This window comes from Apostichopus japonicus, chromosome 12, assembly GCF_037975245.1.
Source record: "Apostichopus japonicus isolate 1M-3 chromosome 12, ASM3797524v1, whole genome shotgun sequence".
In the NCBI taxonomy this organism is placed as follows: domain Eukaryota; kingdom Metazoa; phylum Echinodermata; class Holothuroidea; order Aspidochirotida; family Stichopodidae; genus Apostichopus; species Apostichopus japonicus.
In genome coordinates, this window is record NC_092572.1 from 20048426 (window position 1) to 20068030 (window position 19605).

Consider the following 19605-nt stretch of genomic DNA (forward strand, 5'->3'; position numbering starts at 1 on the left):
ACTGAGTTCCAACATGTGTTACGGTGTCAATCCATTTATTCTTCAACCGATTAGATTATTTAATCCTTAGACAGTAAGGCTGACCATGTGACAAGCTAATTGCCCAATGATAATTCGATATTCCGGTAATCGAAAAACCTAGGCATTGTGGTTTCATAAACATATCTTTGTATAGACATGAACCTTTTGATAACTTCTTAAGTTATGGGTATTCTCATATATATATATATATATATATATATATATATATATATATATATATATATATATATATATATATATATATATATATATATATATATATACGTCTTATAAGAAAGTAGTTATTCTCCGCGCAATAACATTGTTTAAAAAAACAACCAAGTCCTGGCTAAAGTTATGTCTACTGCGAAACTTTTATTCTAAATCTGCTGGCATTGAATAAATTGAGAATTGAAATAAACTTGAACGTGTGGCTAATTCAGATATAGTCTGGACGGAAAAATCAGATCCTCCACCGTGCCACTTTACCCAGTAAAGGTAGAACAGAAATGAAAGAACTTCAGAAATATATCACGAACAGTTTAGAGCGTCTTTGGGAAGGTTTACTTGATGTAAACAACAATACTTTCAAAACTACATTATCATATTACCAACGGCCCCAAATAGGTTAAGTAGCATCAGTATTGCCCAAAAAAATGCTACAAAGTAAGTCAATAGCCACGCCACTCAAATTAACGAAAAGGCATTTTACTACTTTGGAAGTTCAGAGCCTCAAGAAAACGGCTAGCAATTGTGCCAACAATGATGCAATGCGCCTACATTGTATTGTTCTGTATTACAGTTACCATTAACTAGGTAGTAACATTAATACACTGAGATGTGTATTGAGACTAGTACATTTTCTCAAGGTTGTTTTCTGTCGTTTATTCAACTGTCTGGATTGTTCCTCCTTTTTAAGGAACAGTTAAATGTGACGCCTATTTTGTTGCACTGATTTACACGTGATTAAGATGTTACTAACGTTTGATAACTAACTGTATTCTCTTTTGTTAAACGTCATGAAATACAATCTCCACAATGCCTCATTTCCAATTAAATGGCACATGTTTTGCTCTGAGAAGTGAGTCAACTGAAAATGTGATAAACTTAAATACACAACATGGCTTATACACAACATGGCTTAAATACTACACATTTGTTAACATCTTAACGGAAATGTTAGAAGGGAAACAACCTTCACATGATTTTATTTTATAATATTTATTACATCCTCTGTTAAAGCTTATTTTCTGCAGATGTCTGAAATCCCTTAGCTTTATCCTCAACAGACGTCTGCAGTCCCTTAGCTTTATCCTCAACAGATGTCTGTAATCCCTTAGCTTTATCCTCAATAGATGTCTGCAATCCCTTAGCTTAATCTTCAACAGATGTCTGTAATCCCTTAGCTTTATCTTTAACAGATGTCTGAAATCCCTTAGCTTTATCTTCAACAGATATATGTAATCCCTTAGCTTTATCCTCAACAGATATATGTAATCCCTTAGCTTTATCCTCAACGGATGTCTGCAATCCCTTAGTTTTATCTTCAACGGATGTTTGAAATCTCTTAGCTTTATCCTCAATAGATGTCTGTAATCCCTTAGTAGTATCTTCTACTGAAGTCTGTAATTCCTTAGCTTTATCCTCAATAGATGTCTGTAATCCCTTAGCTTTATCTTCAACAGACGTCTGTAATCCCTTAGCTTTATCCTCAATAGACGTCTGTAATCCCTTAGCTTTATCTTCTACTGAAGTATGTAGTTCCTTAGCTTTATCTTCTATTGACGTGTGTAGTCCCTTAGCCTTGTCTTCAAGTTCACTCTGTAATTCATTCGTCTTCTCTGTTACAGTGTCTTGTAACTGTTGCGTTTTTTCGGATATCGTCTCCTGCAGATCCTCCATAAGTTCATCTGCTGAGGTAGGCACATATTTGCCGATAACATCTTTACCAGAGGAGGTGACACCTTCAACTTTTTCCATAATGGTTGCTTTAAGTGAGTCAAAACCATGTTTCGGTCCTTCTAGTAGACTAGAGAATCCTGTAACCAAAAAAGGCACCGTGATAACAAGCCAGTGGTTTAAATCAAATCAAACAAATGTAACTTAAACTTAAATTGTCTGATTCTTAAAGAGGGATACAAATGCTTTGCCGCCCTCACACTACGACGGCTGGCGACACACCTGTGACATGCGCAGTTCATTTAGTCTCCCGAATCAATGATACTAATTCCATGACAGGATATTTGATTGCCGTTTTTAAACTTATGCACTCTATTAACGATGGTCATATTTCTATAGATCACAACTTGATAAATTGAAATATGTTTGCGACATAGAGCTGTTAATAATCGAAACAATCTGCTCATAGACTGATTGATAAGCCTGAAAGGAGGTTGGATAAATTCCTGCACAGTTTGTATTTGAAGAGTATGATGTACTGTAACCCCGAACTGAGGACACTAAAACTACCATTCACCTTACGGCTTGGTTAATTGTCTATGGTCACGTAGCTATAATTGTACAGTATATAACTTATGGCATGTGTGTCATAACATATAACATGCCATGTACGGTTAATAGCTTTTACACAGTTACTTCAAAACACACATGTGTGCAAATGATATATAATGAACGGGACAAACTATTCCTACGTACACCATATCCCATACTACGAACGGTATGTTGCGTTTACACATTTACTCGAAAAACATATATATGATGAAAATGATATATTAATATATTTGCACAGATAGTTGAACATCATCATATAAGGAATAAAGCATTTGCAATGATACTTGATAACATACAGGTGTAACGTACTACACTTTTGCAAAAATAACAGATCTAGGTGTATTGAATACTAATACGGACTTTTATTTGATGGTCATATACATGGTCATGGTATGCAGTGTTTGCACACTTGGTATCCGCAGTTATTCGTACGTGAAAAGGTATTATAGTATGTGATATATCCACATATACATCTTTGGGATATATTTTGGTTGCACACGTGATGAAATCATTCACATGAATGTAGTTACACAAATGTATAATTGTTTTATACACTAATTTCTCTACCTGTACTAAAGAAACTAGATTCTCTTTTGCCCTCCTTCTTTGATGATTGCGTGCTTTCTGAAAAGAAAAATATTTAAGAAGATTCACAAAGATATATAATCTTAAGTATATTATGTCATGTCATTATGATAAACACTAAAATGCAGCTTAATTCTGGAGTTGATTGGAATTTATCCATGTCTGTGTACACTTTAAACCGTATAGCAATGAAGTTTAACTGGACAGTCAATTTTCGTTTCAAACAGCATTCCGAATTGTTTCCAGCATGTTCTTCCTATACAGATGTTAAGCAGTGCCCCGAAGAGGTAATTCTGAGATTCGAACCTATAACTGGAGGTAGAGGGGTACATTACCTGTAAACTGTTTTGTAAATCCAATATTGCAAAACAAAATTTGATTTATGATCAACAAGATAGATATTCATTCAAAAGTTAATTGTTGTTTTCTTTAACAGTGTGTACGAAAATATCAAATAATGACAACGTGAATAATATCAAAATTGATTGCAAATATATAGGAGAAAGATTATATGTATATGAGTGTTAAGATTAATTTTATCTATCGCATTTCTTTGAAAGCTCACAAGTCAACGCTAGAATGGCGTCATGATAAATAACTTTATCTAGAGCTATGAATTGGACACACTCAAAACAACAGCAAAGTTATTTTCCATCCTCCACTTTTCGTACGCTACTTTCTCGTAAGCCAATAAAACAGATTTTTGTAAAATTATAGTTTGTATGTTCACGGTCATGATGATATCAGTTCTAATTGCTTATTGAAATGTTACAGGCAGAATTAAACTGCCAACTAGATAGCCGCCCGAGGTGAGGTAATATAATAAGCCAATTATGCCAAATTAAGCAACTTAATAAGTCAATTATAAGCCATCTGGTTTCTTTCACATGTCCATGTGTCTGCTTTTAGCGTTGTTAAACGATGTCACGCAGGTTGATATTAATAATGACACATAGTCGACGTGCGCTTATTGGAATACAAAATGGCGTCATCATTAATAAATTCCTCTAAAATGAATTCATTAGCTACATCAAAAACAAAAAACAGTTTAAAATTCCTCTTCTCCTCTTTACCCAGCTTTTCAACAACTGAGGTATTCAGAAATCAATAAATAAAAAATTATCAGATTTATTCAACTATTCATTTTCTTAAATCGTAATGATATTTTATCACTCTGACTTTAACTTGTGAAATTAAGACTGATGAATTATGCAATTGAGGATAACGTCAGATGACAGTAACCATATTCGTTGCTTGTCAAGTGGATGAAAATGATTTGGAAGTGAAGTGCAATGACAAGAGATACAATTGTCGACCCAGGGGGTTAGGAGCCGGGGCACTGGGGGACGTCCCCCCACTCCTACTTTTTCCAAAATAGCAAATGTGTCCTACTTGCAAATAAAATGTGCCCTTTTGATGAAGAACTGTATTTACCTACATATACATGTAAAAATTAAGAACTTTGTTATCGGGATGATTCGCTTTAGCCTTACCTTCTGTGAGTTTTCCATTTTTCTTTCCCGGTATTTCTGATGTGGTCTCATCTTGAGGAAGTAGTTCTTCATCTGATTAAGTAATTATTTAAAAAAAAAACATCTTGTGTGCTTCATTTAATACAACGTAACACAATGTCAAATAGGGAACCATATACCTCCAAATCATTTGAAGGGCTGATGGAATTTCAAGTAATAACAGAAAGAAACGTGATACGTTGAGCGTTAGAGATACTCATTTACCAACATCCAGCTTTCATCTAGCAACATATGTTGCTAAGATAAAAAAAAAATACACCATAATATATCTTAACATCCCTTTTGATTCCATATTGAAGTTTTTATTAATAATTTGATATTAACACAATATTTCTAATTTGTTTTGATAATCTGTACTTTGATTTTCGAGACTGGTCTCTACTTTATGATCTAACAGTATAGAGTACAAAGTTTCACCCCCCTCCCCCGTCCCCCTCCTCCCCCTCCTCCCCTACTCTCCCTCCACCCCTCCTCCCCCCCCCCCTCTTTACCTTTCAAGATCCTGAAAATGATTAGTTTAATCAAGTCGAGTATATATAAAGCACAAACATAGTCTTCAGTAAGAAATACTCAACCTTCGATGTCTTCTTCATCTTCTTTGCTTTCATCTTCATCTTCATCCTCTTGGTCGTTCTCATCCTCTTTCTCTTCTCCTTCCACTTCTTCGTTTGAATCTATAGCATCGCTTGGTTGTATACCTTGAAAATATTAGGTGAACAACACAGCCAACCCACTGTTAGGTTGTTAACAAAAAAACTGCGACGTTATAACTGAAAATAACATTTCATTTCCAAACAAAAAACACGTTGTATGAACTTGACACCTGATGAATGAAGCCGTGAGGCTATGTCGATTTTAAGAATGCGAAATTGTCAATCATTTAAATTGGTATATTCAATTAAAGGCATTATGTGTCGACAAAACTCGATCTGCTTGAACTAAATATACCGAGCCCTATACACTCCATAAGATACCCATAAAATATAGAGCCTGGGCACGCAAACTTAATAAATCGATATTCCTCCCAAACCCAATCCTCTCACCTGGAGATTGCAACCATGCATCATGACGATGTTGTATTATGTGAAGTACCACGAGTCAATACGAAGTGCATTAGAAACTAGACATGATCTTTGTCAAAGTCTGAAGGGTGTGGTGTACACTGTGTATCATGATCTACTGTTGTATGTTACGTACTTCGCACCTGTTAGCTAATAAAGCTCTGTTAAAACTTAATATTCAAGACTCTATATATAGATATGTAAAGGTTAAAATTTAAATCAAGTTACATCGAACAGATATATACGTCTATGCTCCCCTTTTCTAATATATATATATATATATATATCTTTATGACGTACTAAACTTGTTTTAAAAAAAAAATCCAGTTTTCCATTGAAAGTATATTTCAAAGACCAACTTGATAAAACCACATCTGTATTCATCACAAGTTTCCCTGCATCAACAACGTTCACACAATCATACAGCCAACATAGCAAATACTGACATGAACCTCCTATTTACATATTCATACCTTTCATTTGCATGTTTGCGTTTTCTACAGAGTCCTCCTCATCCTCGACCTCTGCGGAAAGAAATAAACAGGATTACCTCTTCATTTATTTTAAGAACAATTGGAAGATTTTCATTTGCTAATTATAAAATATATTAATGATGATTACATTTACTTAAAATACATTGGAAAGGAAAATGGGTAAGATATTTAATTACTTTACTTCATATTGTGCTTATACTATTGTCTCACCCTGATGTATTTGACATTTCGTCTTATGCTTGGTCTTCTTACTCTTTCCTGGCAAAGGAAAATATATAATTAACTCGAAGTTAAACGTTATCACATGCAAATATGTAATTGTGAAATGAATTAATATTAATTCGTGTTATTAAGTATAACTCAAATGAATATGCAGCTGTGTTACTTGCAGTTCCCTTGTATCTGCTAAGCGTTAGTTTAATTCCTATGGGGAAGGGAGACACTCCTTTCACACCGACTGAATTGTTGACTAAATTTACAGACACATGAGCATCGATCTCCACATATTGGGAAGGCAATTCTAACCAAGCGCCCCAACTTCACCCTCCACTCCTCCACCCCAACCACCTAGACCTTGCACCACTTACAAACACTGACTTCGGTTAAGTAGCTTCGGTAAGTAGCAAGTGGCACTACCGACATTTCTTTAGAGAATACATGTAACTTGAATGAATAGTGTAAAATATATATCCTCTTCCCCCATTTTCCATCTTCGAATTTCCTTTTATCAAAGTTTATTCTATCAGACAACACCCACACGCTGTTAAATGTCGATTTACTCTTAAATGAAAGAATAGATAAAATGCCAACTTTTCTATAAATCAGCATTGTAAAAGCAAAATCATGACTGGATTAGTAGTTATATTGGTAAGCAATTCATTCGTTTACTCCCCATATGTGAATCTGGGAAGATTTTTTAAGAAAAGTGACCCAAGAACTAAGAACCTGGGAACGAACACCAGCGAGACTACTTAACTGGTCCACTCTCAAACCCACTCCCCTTGCATCGAGTCTGTGACTGTGTGATACATCTCGTAATGACGCTACAGCTCATTAACAATTAACAAGTGTACTCATTTAATCGCAATTGTTTTACCTCTTGATTGCGTCCTGATTTCGTCTTCGTCGTGAACTTGAGAACCATGCATGTCTTTCATTTCTGTTTCGTCTGTAATATGAAAAAATATTGAATAAATTTATCTTTTAATAAAACCCATCTGCGCTTGGTATTGTTGTTTTCCGTATTGCTCTATGTCTTTTTTACTTGGATGTTCTTACTATACGACATTATATTTTATGCCTTTATTCCCAAATTGGATGAATCTCATATGCCTCTAAAAAGATTTATAAATGCAATACACTTTAAACTCTTAACAGTCTGAAGATCCTTGATTCCCTGTCAACGATCAAGTGCACAAAGCGACTTTGTATTAGGTTGTGAGGTAACATATCATTGTAAGTACTGTACAAAATTATTTTTGTCTGAGGTTAAAAGGCGACAAGTTAATGCATGAGCAGGATCAGTAAGGGCATAAGGGATTTATAATGGAGGATATTTTTAGTTTTAGAAACCCATTAAAAAGACTTTCAAATCAATCTCATCCACATGACAAAGATGTTCATGATATTCACTAATTTCAAGAGTTAACAAGATGGAGTATCCCTCATTCCAATTTCATTCCCTCTATCTTTCCTTCCCAGCTTTTTTTCCCTCTTGGGTAAAGGGGTAGTAACACTTCGTACTTTCTCTTCAATGACAAACGACAACCATTAATCTAGAAATGAGACACTTATAAATGCACTATCGATCTATTAATAATCTGCATTCTGCGTAGATTTTAACATATTTAGATACCCCTTAATGTTACTAAGAGATGCCATGCTCAGATCAAAGAGGTGTGCTGTGTACATAGACCCACTTTACCTATAACCTAAATATGCTTCAAAATGCACCATTTCACGTCTAAAATTTTATATTTTTCCTGCTGGAGGACCTACATGGGATCAGGCTTCAAAGACCTCAGGGCTACACCGCCTCCTTTTTAACACCCTGAATCCGTGGATATTGTATAGTTACAACGATTTTTGAGTTCCTTCATGTTTCATCTAATATAGAAATATTTTGTCCAACAAATTTAAAATAATAATGCTTTAATGTAGTACTTTCAAATCTTTGAAATATGCGGCTATAATACCATCGTTCTGGGTGTGTGTCTAATTACCGGTTATTCAAACAGTTTGGCTTGATGATCACAATTTTCACCTTGATCATCCTGACGACCCTCAACTGGCGGATTTTGTAGCCAAGGAGACTGGTTTACGGGGAGGAGGAGTCCCTCCGTTTTGAGAACTTCACATATGGTTAAGAGTTTTTAGCAACAAGATGGTGTTCCTTTTCAAATTTTAGAGTTTTCCACTTTTGTTGCAAAATAATATAGGCAACTGTTGTGTTCAAAATGTTTGGCGATCATTCAATATACTTTGGCGAACGATCAAATGTTTGGCGACCTTCCAAGTAGCGAACCCCATATTAAATACCAGGGCTTTAATGGACTCAAGCAGCTTTTCGTTTCTTTTCGTTTCTTTTCGTTCATTTAACGGTATTTTATGCAACCAACATATTATTATTATATATTATTAAATTAAACACAACGGATCCCACGCTATTTAATCGAATTTTGAATGATATTCAAAGTCACCCTCGTCTATTAATTCTTCGTCCTCTCCTAGATCGGCTTCCACATCTTCTTTTTTCCGTCTTTTTCTAAAATAAAAAACATTACAGAAGAAATGAGCATTGTACTTATTGAAACCTACATCATCATAGGATATGCAGGAGTGTTCACCAGATGTGCATCATCAAGCGTGGATCCACGGGGTGTACAACCACCCACCCTCCTCCCTCTTAAAACTCCACAAATATGAAATGTAAATATTAGCATTGCCTTGCATGTATACTTTATTAAATATCCTGAATGTGCCTCAGAATGCAACATTTTACATCTATTTCTCTTTGTCATTTGAGGAGGATCAGACTCCCATACATTGTCGGCTGCAAGGAACCCACGACTACAACCCCTCATTATAATAGTAGTAGTGGCCAGCAAAAAAAACTTGCAGTGAAACGGAATCATAACTTTGGCCTACTCGTTAATTAATCTTCATTTGAACAAATCAGTACAAGAGAGTGTCCTAATTTAATTAATTGCAACTTAACTTGAGTTATAGTGAAACATTGATTTATTTAAATTGATGTAAACACGTGAAAAGTTTGCTTTAATGTAATGATTGATGCATGCATTTACAGGGACTCATGAACTAAATGTATACTCATTTTGTGTGTTAATTCAAACCAAAGTAGCTTGATCATTCCGATGTAGAAGAAGAAAACGTTAAAATATACAATTTACTTACTTCGCTTTTGTGGCTCGCTTCTTCCCCGATGATGATTCTGATAAACAAAATTAAATTAAATGATTTTTTCTAGAAGACTATATTTAGTTGGTGTAAGTATTTACCTTGTACGCACGATAGCAACAACGCATAATGTCAAGATGACAAGACGTTTCGGCTAAATTAGTTCCAAATTACAGATTTACCCAGCTGCTGACACTCGTTTTTATGTAATCAAATTCTTACTAGCTTTGAAGAAACGTGAGAGAACGTGGCAATCAAGCAATATATAATTGGTTATACGCAGTTATTCTAGAGAATATTAATACCCATTTTGGGGGATGTATTTGTACTGACTTTAAGAGAATATAGGTCACAGCCTGATAATTTCTTGTAATATTGGAGCTAATATTTGGACTGAAAGGGGAACGAATCCTTCCTGATACCCTCTTGTGCCTCCCCTGCCTCCCCTGCCTCCCCTCCCTCCCTCCCTCCCCTCCCTCTCTCCCCTCCCTCCCCAACATAAGCATGAAACGGATATGATGCCTTACCTTTTTCTTGCCCACCCATTCCTGGTATCTTTTTCAATACACTGCTCCCGGTTTTCATGATGGGCTCTCGAGCTACCCCTGCAACAACTCCAACAGAGACCACACCGCCTGCAGCTACCGCAGCTTTTCCTCCTCCGCCTGTTGGAGGCAAAAAAAGAACAAGCTAGCAGGTAAGAAATACTCAATAAAAATTAACTTATACAATCGCTGTAGAATATGTTTATAAGACATTGAAACCTGGTATCGCGTCACAAACCACAACCGAGTCCCACGCCCAGGCACCCAGGCACCCAAACACATTGTTTTCAGAACTACAAAGGGACGTGAATATCATATAAAATAAAGAGGGAAGTTTATAAGTCCACCGGATGTTTTCATGTCAATCTTCTCCAACCCCACCCTACCTTTACCTAATTGGATGGGTATAGCAGCTTGGTTAGAAACCTTTCACTAAATCACAACCCCTGTCCACCGTTCAAAAATTTCCATTTGTTTTACAAGACTTCTGTCTCGAGATATCGCTTTGATTAGCCACTTGACAGGTAATATGACTGTCATTAGTAAACCACATACCAAAGAGGACTGTTGACATAGATTGGCGCTCAATTCAATTGGCGGGACACAGTGAAGTTGTATGTCTGGGCAATCCACGTACCACGAAAGATATGAATGCGTACATCTAGTCCGGTTATCAAAATGGACATATTACATAATATGGGAAACACAAGGTCTTAACGTTCTACATGTTATCAATATGTTATGTATGTTGAATACCTTATTGCTAGTACCAGTTATATGCAAACTGCACAGCATATACACATTTCATTATATTCCGATAACCTCGTTATAGCTTACGGCTCCTCGTGTCGTAAACATAGAGTGTTTCGATGCCGTATCGCGGGCTCCAACAATTATTCTAACTGGCTAACCATTGTCCACCTCTACATTACGAGATAAATATTAGTTGCGACACCGAAAAGCGAAAAAAACTATAAATATTAACAATTTAAATTGAATTATAGAGAAAAGTTGTGTACTTAGTCCTTCTTGAGCTGCCGGGACAAGGTCCTCCTCTGCAACTGTGATGCTAGCAGTTCCTTTACCAGGTAAGGACATTCCAGAGGCAATGCAGTAGTAAACTGAAGAGTCGTTATGTTCGACCTCTAACGTGGAAAAGGTATTAAACAGTCCATCTGTAATGTTGTACACGGTCTCCTTACTGTCCAGTTCAGCCGTTCCATTTGACCACGTCAGATGTACTGGTGGACGACTGCCCTCAACTTCACAAGTTAGCAACAAGTTATAACCGTTGGGGAAGATATAGGTACAGTCGACAACATCCTCGTCGCAATGGGTTATACGGGGGTAAGGCTTTAATGGTTCAACTGAAAAATATGATAAATATAAAAAATAACTCAATTTAAAGCATAATCCATAGAACGTACTTCAGTAGCAAAATCTGGGATTATAATATGAATGATGCATTTAAAAGATTATTTATTGCTATGAGTGGCTCTAATGTAAACATATCATTATGCACTATCATATATGATCTATCCCGATATTCATGAACATTCAGGGAACGCCCACTTTAAAGAGCTATAAATGAAAAATTGCATAAACAAAGTGAAGTTTAACGCTATAACAGAGGTAGCTCACGTTTACATAACTGAACTATTCTTATAGATTTTATAGATTAAAGCTAAGTGTCCTATGTTATAAATGGAGTGGAAAATCCCTACTAGGAATGCTAATGTAAACATATTATCAAGAATACTCAATTAATGAAGCAAATACGACATTCGTCATTCACTCACCTATGGTGGCAGCGGTGGGAAGAATGATGTCATCAAAGTCTGGCCAATCGCGCTCCGTGAAGTTAATTGCTGCTATTGCTGTGCGTTCATTTGGAATAGATTCTCCCACGGCCTCACATCTGAATACTGAATGTGTTGAAAATTTAATTTTCAGTCTGGATACGGTATCGTAAGTTCCTTGGACAGTTTCTTTAGCTTCCGTCTTGATGTCGTCTATGACGTCAGTTCCGTTATACCAGACAAGGTCTACAGCTGGTAAACTTCCGGACACCTCGCATCTCAACCATAAAGGATAGCCAACCGGGAAGGGAAAAGTGCAATTTTGGTCATCTCCGCAGAAGTTTATCATAGGGTAGGGCATTTCGGGTTCAACTGTTAAGAAAGATGTAGCAAATTTAGGTTTAGCAAATTATCGTTCACATTTCACGAATTTCGTTAAAATGTTATCCTTATAGTTATGTACGTTACCTCAAAAACAATTTTCATATCGATACATGTGCATCTAAAGAGATATCTTTGTACGAAAAGCACGTTATAACATATAAAATAGGATTAAAATTACTAACTTCAAGAATTAGGCTATCACGATGGCTGATGGAACTAAAGAGCATTTCAGAAATACAATTTTCTTAGAGACTAAAGACACTAATATAATTACAACAACAAAAATAATTAAGAAACGAATTAAGATGAAAAGACATATATTTCTTACTCAGAATCGATAATTTGTTCTCCGTGTACTCTTTTCCGGATGATGCAGAACAATAGTAGCGATCCTGATCAGACAATTCAACATTTCTTAGGATCAAATCCCTCCTAGTGAGGGCGCACTTGTCAGATAAGATACAATCCCCGTCTTCTACGCCCCCAAGTATATAAACGAGTAAATTGACTTCACTGTCTTCCACGTTTGCTCCTCTCGTCCATTGTACATCTGTCTGTGATTCATCCAATTCACACGGTATTGTGACGTCATCTCCTAGGTGAGCGTAGACGGTGGGGACCTCCCCAGACGACACTGATATTTAAGATGGGGAAAAAAGATAATATATCGTTTATCATAATATTTCATAACAGTAGAAACAGTTCTCGTGAGCTCAGCGCAAAACCGCCTAGGTCTAAAAATGCTGGAAATAGCGTGAACACTTGGGAAACAGATGGGTTAGTTTATAGCAGCGATTGCGTCACGATTATTACAATTTTAAGATATCAAATCCTCTTTGTCTTAGGCTCGTGATTTCATGAATCAACGAATACGTAAGGGTGATCAACACCCATTTGATGGACCCACATTTTGCAAAGAGAATGAATGACAGTGCTGATCTCCGCGAAGAACTGTTGGTATGTCTTCGTTTACACACAGGGGTAATTCACTCCAAACTACACAGTGTTTTTTTTTTCACTCTAGCCAAATGACCTTATGCAGATATTAGTGACGTGCGTGCATAGGCGTAGGAGGCGGGGGGCTGGGGGCTGCAGCCTCCCCCCCCCCCTAACCAAACATGTTTGTGAAAATTCGGGCAATCTGATGAACAATTTTCGGGCACCGACTGACAGAAATATAATTTGCAATGTGTTTTTCAATGGTGACACTGATATTATCATTATTATTGTAACGACTTCCCCAATAATTCTAACCAATATGGAAGGGTAATAACACGGCAAATGATTGTATGTTATTGGCATCCGATGTAATAACCGATGCATACCTATATTATATGCAGATTAACATGTTATATTTTTCGCGCAAGCCGATACAGCCCCCCCCCCCCCCAAAAAAATGGGCTCCTACGCCTATGCGTGTGTGCGACCGACCGACTACGCGTACACTGTCATAGCATAGTCACAACGTCCCTTGTTATACATTTCATATGACATTATGAGCAGAGGCTGGATTGGAAAGTGTGTCAGTTAATTCGTTTGGATTCTGTGCCCAGCCTCTATATCTTGGATGACTTCTTAAAAAGTATCTTTAACCTAGTATCTACCAGTAGGCTTTCTTAATGTTCGGATAATAAACTTTCACTAGTACGTTTATATGACGGATAATCACCTTCAATAAAAATCAGATGATGTTATTTTAATAATGAAATGGAACCAGCTGCTTTTGACGTATAAACAATAAATAAAAAATGATAATTCATCCTTTACCTTACTCTCTTTCTGGACGTAAGCATCCTCATAAAAAATGGCGAAACATGACGATAGAGAAAAGTTTAGAGTTTGATGTTGCTTATAACCTTTATAAAAAAAAAACAGCTACGTTGCCGGCGGTAGCAGACTGGTAGTAATGATAGTGATAACGTCCTAGCCATTGTCAGTTGTTGTTTACTGCTTATCTCGGTCCATGTCCGTATACCACGACGCATATAAATGTATGATGGAGAATTGGACCAGCGTGTATTGTCCATTCTAAAGGAACACGTCAGCAGTGCTTGCGTGGACATGTATATTAAAACACTACAGCGTGGAAAGCTTTATACTTCTATACACTAAGCAATGACATTATTGCTAGACATAATGCTTTGCACCGATCTAAGAAGCCTTAAGATTCTGGAAAGCAATATTTCTATATACTATGCATGGACGATGGTGTAGGACTACGTGGGTAGGGGACTGGTGGGGGGTAGAGAAGACGAAAACAGCTGCATGAAATAATATTTTCATGTTCCGTATTTAAGGGAGTATAAAGCCCATTACTTTAAGGGCTACCGTGGTTATGCACTTTCGTCGCAATGTCATCAGTCATACATGCTTTAATGGGCAGATGTGGAAGGTTTAATATTCAGTTCAATCAAAAAATTGTAATTTTATTTTATTTCATTTTTTTACCCAAGGGCAAAATCTTAGGGAGTGACTATAGGGAGTGACTATAGGACATACCAATAAAAAATAGTAATGAAACTTTGCGGTTTGTTCCCCTAAAGTCCCATGTCCCACTGTCCCTCGAAGTTTGTGCAACGAAATTAGATATAAAGCTGAACGAATTTCCAAATGATCATTTAAAGTATAATTTGCGTATCATCATTGTCGTCAAGGCAACTTACCAAATGTTAATGCAGTATATAATATCACACACAGTAGCCAGAAGCACAGCAAATTCGCGGAACCCATACTTCCATCTACTGTAGCTGCAAGAAGATTTTATGTGAAAATTGAAACAATCAGTGACGTGCACAAGATTTGAAAGGTGGGGATGATAGGGAGCGGTTGCCAATTTTCAAAATTCCACACGACTCGTTTTGGTAGGGGCTTGGACCTTTATGGATTGGATGTAAGGGATTACTTTCTTCCTATGAGGGATGTGGCTGCTAGGACGTGAAATACGGATCCCTTGTACTGGGTGAGACTCAAAATTTAGAAATGGAATGGTACATTTTGAGACATATTTGGTCTATGAAGTAGGTCAATAGTTAGGTCCAAACGTTAGGTTGTGGTTATGAATAGTTTTGCTAGTGGAAACGCCCCCTCCCCCCTTCAGTTTGTGAGCGGTCACCGCCCCTACATCCCCCTCCCCCATTGCGTACGCCACTGCTAACAAGTCTGTCCCCTCTCGCCTCCCTCCCCATCGCCCATTGTGCACCCTCCCGGTTATTCCCTACAGTCAATGAAGTGTGGTGATGTCAGGACAATCTAAACAGTCATTCAAGCCTGTATACCACTATAAAATAGTAACTATATGAAGATAATACTTGGATGCATTGATACGAAATTGTATATTTGGTCTGATAAGATGCAAATTTTTTTGCAAACCTACTTTGTTTTAGACTATAATGTTTAATTCCTTTGTCAGTTTGCATATTTACAGTTACCGCCATGAAGACGACCATCCAGGGACCATCCAGGGACCTGTCATTAGCCATGAGCTAGCTATACAACAGAACAAACAACTCCTGCTGGCTATTCTTGATGCGAGAAATACTTAATTACTGGAATGATGCAATAAAGAACAAAAAAATTGAATAGATTTGTTAAGTTACGAAACTACTCTCTTTTTTTTTTTAAATTAACTATACTATTAAATTGAAAACAAAAATGTGTTACCTTGACGTTAGGTGCCGAACTGCATAAATTATGCACAGTTCTATCTATTACGTAATTTGAACAGAGCATGTTGCTAATTTTCGATACATCAAACTTGAACCGCGTTATGAACATTATTTTGTCTGTGGACTTTGGAAGTGCAAATATGAGTCCTTCTTACATCGTTTTTAGTACATAACAAAAGTCAGTGCGCAATTGCATCTTGCAACCCTGAGCAAAATATCTTTAATGCAAAATAAAGTATTATACAAGATATGTCAAGGTGTTTACAAAAGGAAACTTAAATTATTTTATCAGTTGTTTAAACAATTAGGCCCTAATATTTTTATATTGTATATTTATATCTTGCCCTATATATTGTCTGCACGCAGCCATCCTGGTACCGTATCATTAGTGCCAACAGAGCCCGTCTTAATGATACGAGGCATACATATATTGACAACATTAATTGGATCATTTGCGCAAGGTGATCGCAAAGTGGACATTTTTTACAAGGCTTTGTTGGAATGTATGTTTGTATGTATATATATTAGATCCTCCTGCAAGCAGGAACTCGCGAAGAAGCCATTATTGGCTTATTAAAGCCGCAAGCTGACAGAAGTCAGTCTCTTAGATTCATATTTAACGTCCATGATTATGAATTGTCAATTGTCAACACTCTGAAACTGGACGACATACATTAATCTTGGAGTGACTCGAACTCGGGGACCTTATAATTGAAAGGCACCGGCGTTAACCACAGAGCTATCATTGTAGGAATCATTGTAGAGCGAGACTTTTTGAACTCTCTCTTGTCCTCGGGTACTGTGGAAACTTGCACATACAATAACAATAATAATACTAACATATAGTTCACGGTGAAAGGATGATGTAAGGCGATATATATGTTGCAGACCGTACAGAAACACCTCTTATCAGTTCCGGTTATATTTATATACCACTTTTATCTTCTTCTTTTTTAACTGGAAATGAACCTTTAAACACCCGAGGCACATCAATTTAAGTGACTGGACTACTTAGTCTAACACAATGACCAGTAGATCAGTCTCTCAGACGTAACAAAAAACACTATAGGAAATGCATAATATTTTTGGCTTAATTAAAAGGTTTATGGCTTAAAATAACACTCTTAAAATGCATTACAAATTTGTCAGGGACAAATGGTATTAATTGCCATCCAAATGTTGGCTCACTTTGTTTGTAGGAACGTAACAGAACATTTTTGATAAAGTTATTATAAATTATAAAACAATGGATTAACATTTAACATTAATGCCTGCACCGATTATTCCAGAGATTTAGCATAACTTTAAAGGCGATTATCCTGCAAACAGGAATAGCTATAGAAACACTATAGAGTAGCACTAAATCTTCCCTTCTCTTCCCTTTTCTTGGACAATTACAAATTAAAAATAAAATATGTCTAAAATATCATCCTTTAGCTACTCGAACACCGACTTGGAGGTTTGTACTCGTATTCGTTTTCTCACCAAAGGGAATTCTACTTTTTTTGTATTCAACTCCTACTGGTACTACCAATCTGTATACTGAATGCTCAAAATTTAAGTTGGATTGTGTCTATAGTACCTGACGGTGTAGGCATGGATTCCTCCATAACGAATACCTGGTAGTCTTTAAGGTTATCACATGATGCAAGCGATTAAGGGCTGTCTGATCATAATGATCACCCGTTATAATAGTATGATTTAAAAAGAAACGTAACTCTACATAAGCACATGCAGAATTATTATAGGTTTAATGTTGATACCCAATTCTGAATTGACGCAAATGTTTCCCTAAATAATTTATACCGGTATACTGTGGCCGAGTGGATAAAGGCGGTGGCATTTGAAGCAATGAAGCTTAGCAACCGGGAGGTTTCGGATTCGATACCCGGCCGGGTCATAGTTAGGTGGGTTGTTGATCCCAAGAGCAATCTACGACTTTCCAATCTGAAATGACTTTCTTAACTTGAAAAAGATCCCAAATTTGAGTAAAATGTTGAATTGGAATTAAGCCACCCGACGTGTAAGTTGTAAACAATAAGCTGTTTATTTGGTTTGCAAAAATAAATTTAAATTGCTTTCATGTTTGTATTTATCGCAAATGCCGTATCATTTATTCATGAATAATCATGTTTCGATCCAGAACATTTAGTTTCGTCAGCCTTTGCTATACTTTACTATACTGTGATCAATTGAATATAAAATACATGTCACTCAGTGAATATTGTAATTGGATTTGGAAAAATACAAAATAACTTACTTGATTCTATTTTCTCAATAATAATCAGCCTGAGAAATAAACAACAACAAAAAAGCACAGTCCGAATATGTGAGCCTCTCCCGCCGTGATCTTGGTAAACTATACTTCAAGAGCCGACTGTATCAACATTTCACGAATTATACGCTACTACTAGCTAAACGGGTCTTCTAGCATTGGTAACGAATAATGCCTTCTTATAATGAGATCATGAAACCGCGGATAACAAGACTTACCTTAATCTTGAACGAGCTCTTACAAGTAATAAATCATCTTTTTTTTTTTTAATCACGTGATTCTACGTAAAAGAAACAGCCGTCTCAGTTACTGAATGGATAATATATCACACGGAATGACAGCATATTAGTGACTAAATTAGCCTCGTCAACCTGCTAGAATAATAGAAACAATTTTGGCTAATATCATATGTATTTTATTCGCTCTCTCATGTTCGAGTCGCAATACACATTTCAGCTCAACATATCATCATGATCACATACGGTGACAATCTCGATGTAAGATGACTGGAGTTGAGAGTGGATCGGTTAAGTTGTTTGGTTTTCGTGTCCAGGCTCTATCTTGGTGACTTTTCCTCAAAAGTAGAAGCAGTTATACATAGTGGCGTCGCCAAAGGGTAGCCTGGTGGGCATGTGCCCTCCCAATTAAAATCGTGCCCCCCCCCACCCCAGATGCGATTTGTAGTGTTAAAAAATGTGCTCAAACAAAAACCTTGTTTTACAAAGGACGAGACGTATTATGTTCATCAGTAAAACTTCTTTCCATCGACCATCACAATATCCAGTTGTTTTCTCACTAACAAGGTCACAGAGGCCCCGACGTGAACCGCTAGTGCTTAAACTTCACAACTACCTGCATGGATTTGAATTTCAACACTTTTTCAAACATTTATCAAAGCAAAAGGGTTAATTTCCAATTTTTGAATAACTTTCTTATCGGCCTCAATTAAAAGCATAAATATCGGAGAGACTAAGCCCGAAAATTCTTGAACATAAAGTTACTTCAAGTTGCAAATTATAGCACCAGATTGCATCTAAGGACCATTAATTAATCAAAAGTTCGAGGAACACCCCTCCCTTTAGACCTTCCCCGGCATTCACAACTAAGGCATTCACAACTAAACATTGTGCCCCCTAATTAAGTGCTGTGCCCTTCCTGCCTGTGCCCCTCCCCTCAAGATTGAAATGTCTGGCGACGCCACTGTTTATACAGAAAAAGACTCTAAGTAGTCATTTTATGTTACAAAATTCACCATTACAAGATTGCACCTGGGCACACTTGATCCACCCTTAACCCTATTCCACTTACATCGAGAT

General features: G+C 36.7%; 1 protein-coding gene across 2 annotated transcripts; it reads right to left on the minus strand.

Annotated features, from left to right (window-relative positions):
• Window positions 1-334: 334 nt before the first annotated feature.
• Window positions 335-18910, minus strand: LOC139978020 (uncharacterized). 2 transcript variants are annotated; one of them, XM_071987926.1, is made up of 15 exons: window positions 18275-18910; window positions 15013-15096; window positions 12678-12983; window positions 11966-12337; window positions 11186-11533; window positions 10149-10286; window positions 9619-9655; window positions 8904-8968; window positions 7301-7372; window positions 6415-6462; window positions 6184-6234; window positions 5225-5347; window positions 4611-4682; window positions 3100-3156; window positions 335-2060 (listed from the first exon to the last, which is right to left on the minus strand). In XM_071987926.1, exons 2-15 carry the CDS (start codon window positions 15077-15079, stop codon window positions 1396-1398), a joined length of 2421 nt encoding a protein of 806 aa, XP_071844027.1. In that variant the 5' UTR covers window positions 15080-15096; window positions 18275-18910; the 3' UTR covers window positions 335-1395. The 2 variants fall into 2 exon arrangements, with proteins under 2 accessions (XP_071844027.1, XP_071844029.1); XM_071987928.1 differs by lacking the exon at window positions 4611-4682.
• Window positions 18911-19605: the final 695 nt, after the last annotated feature.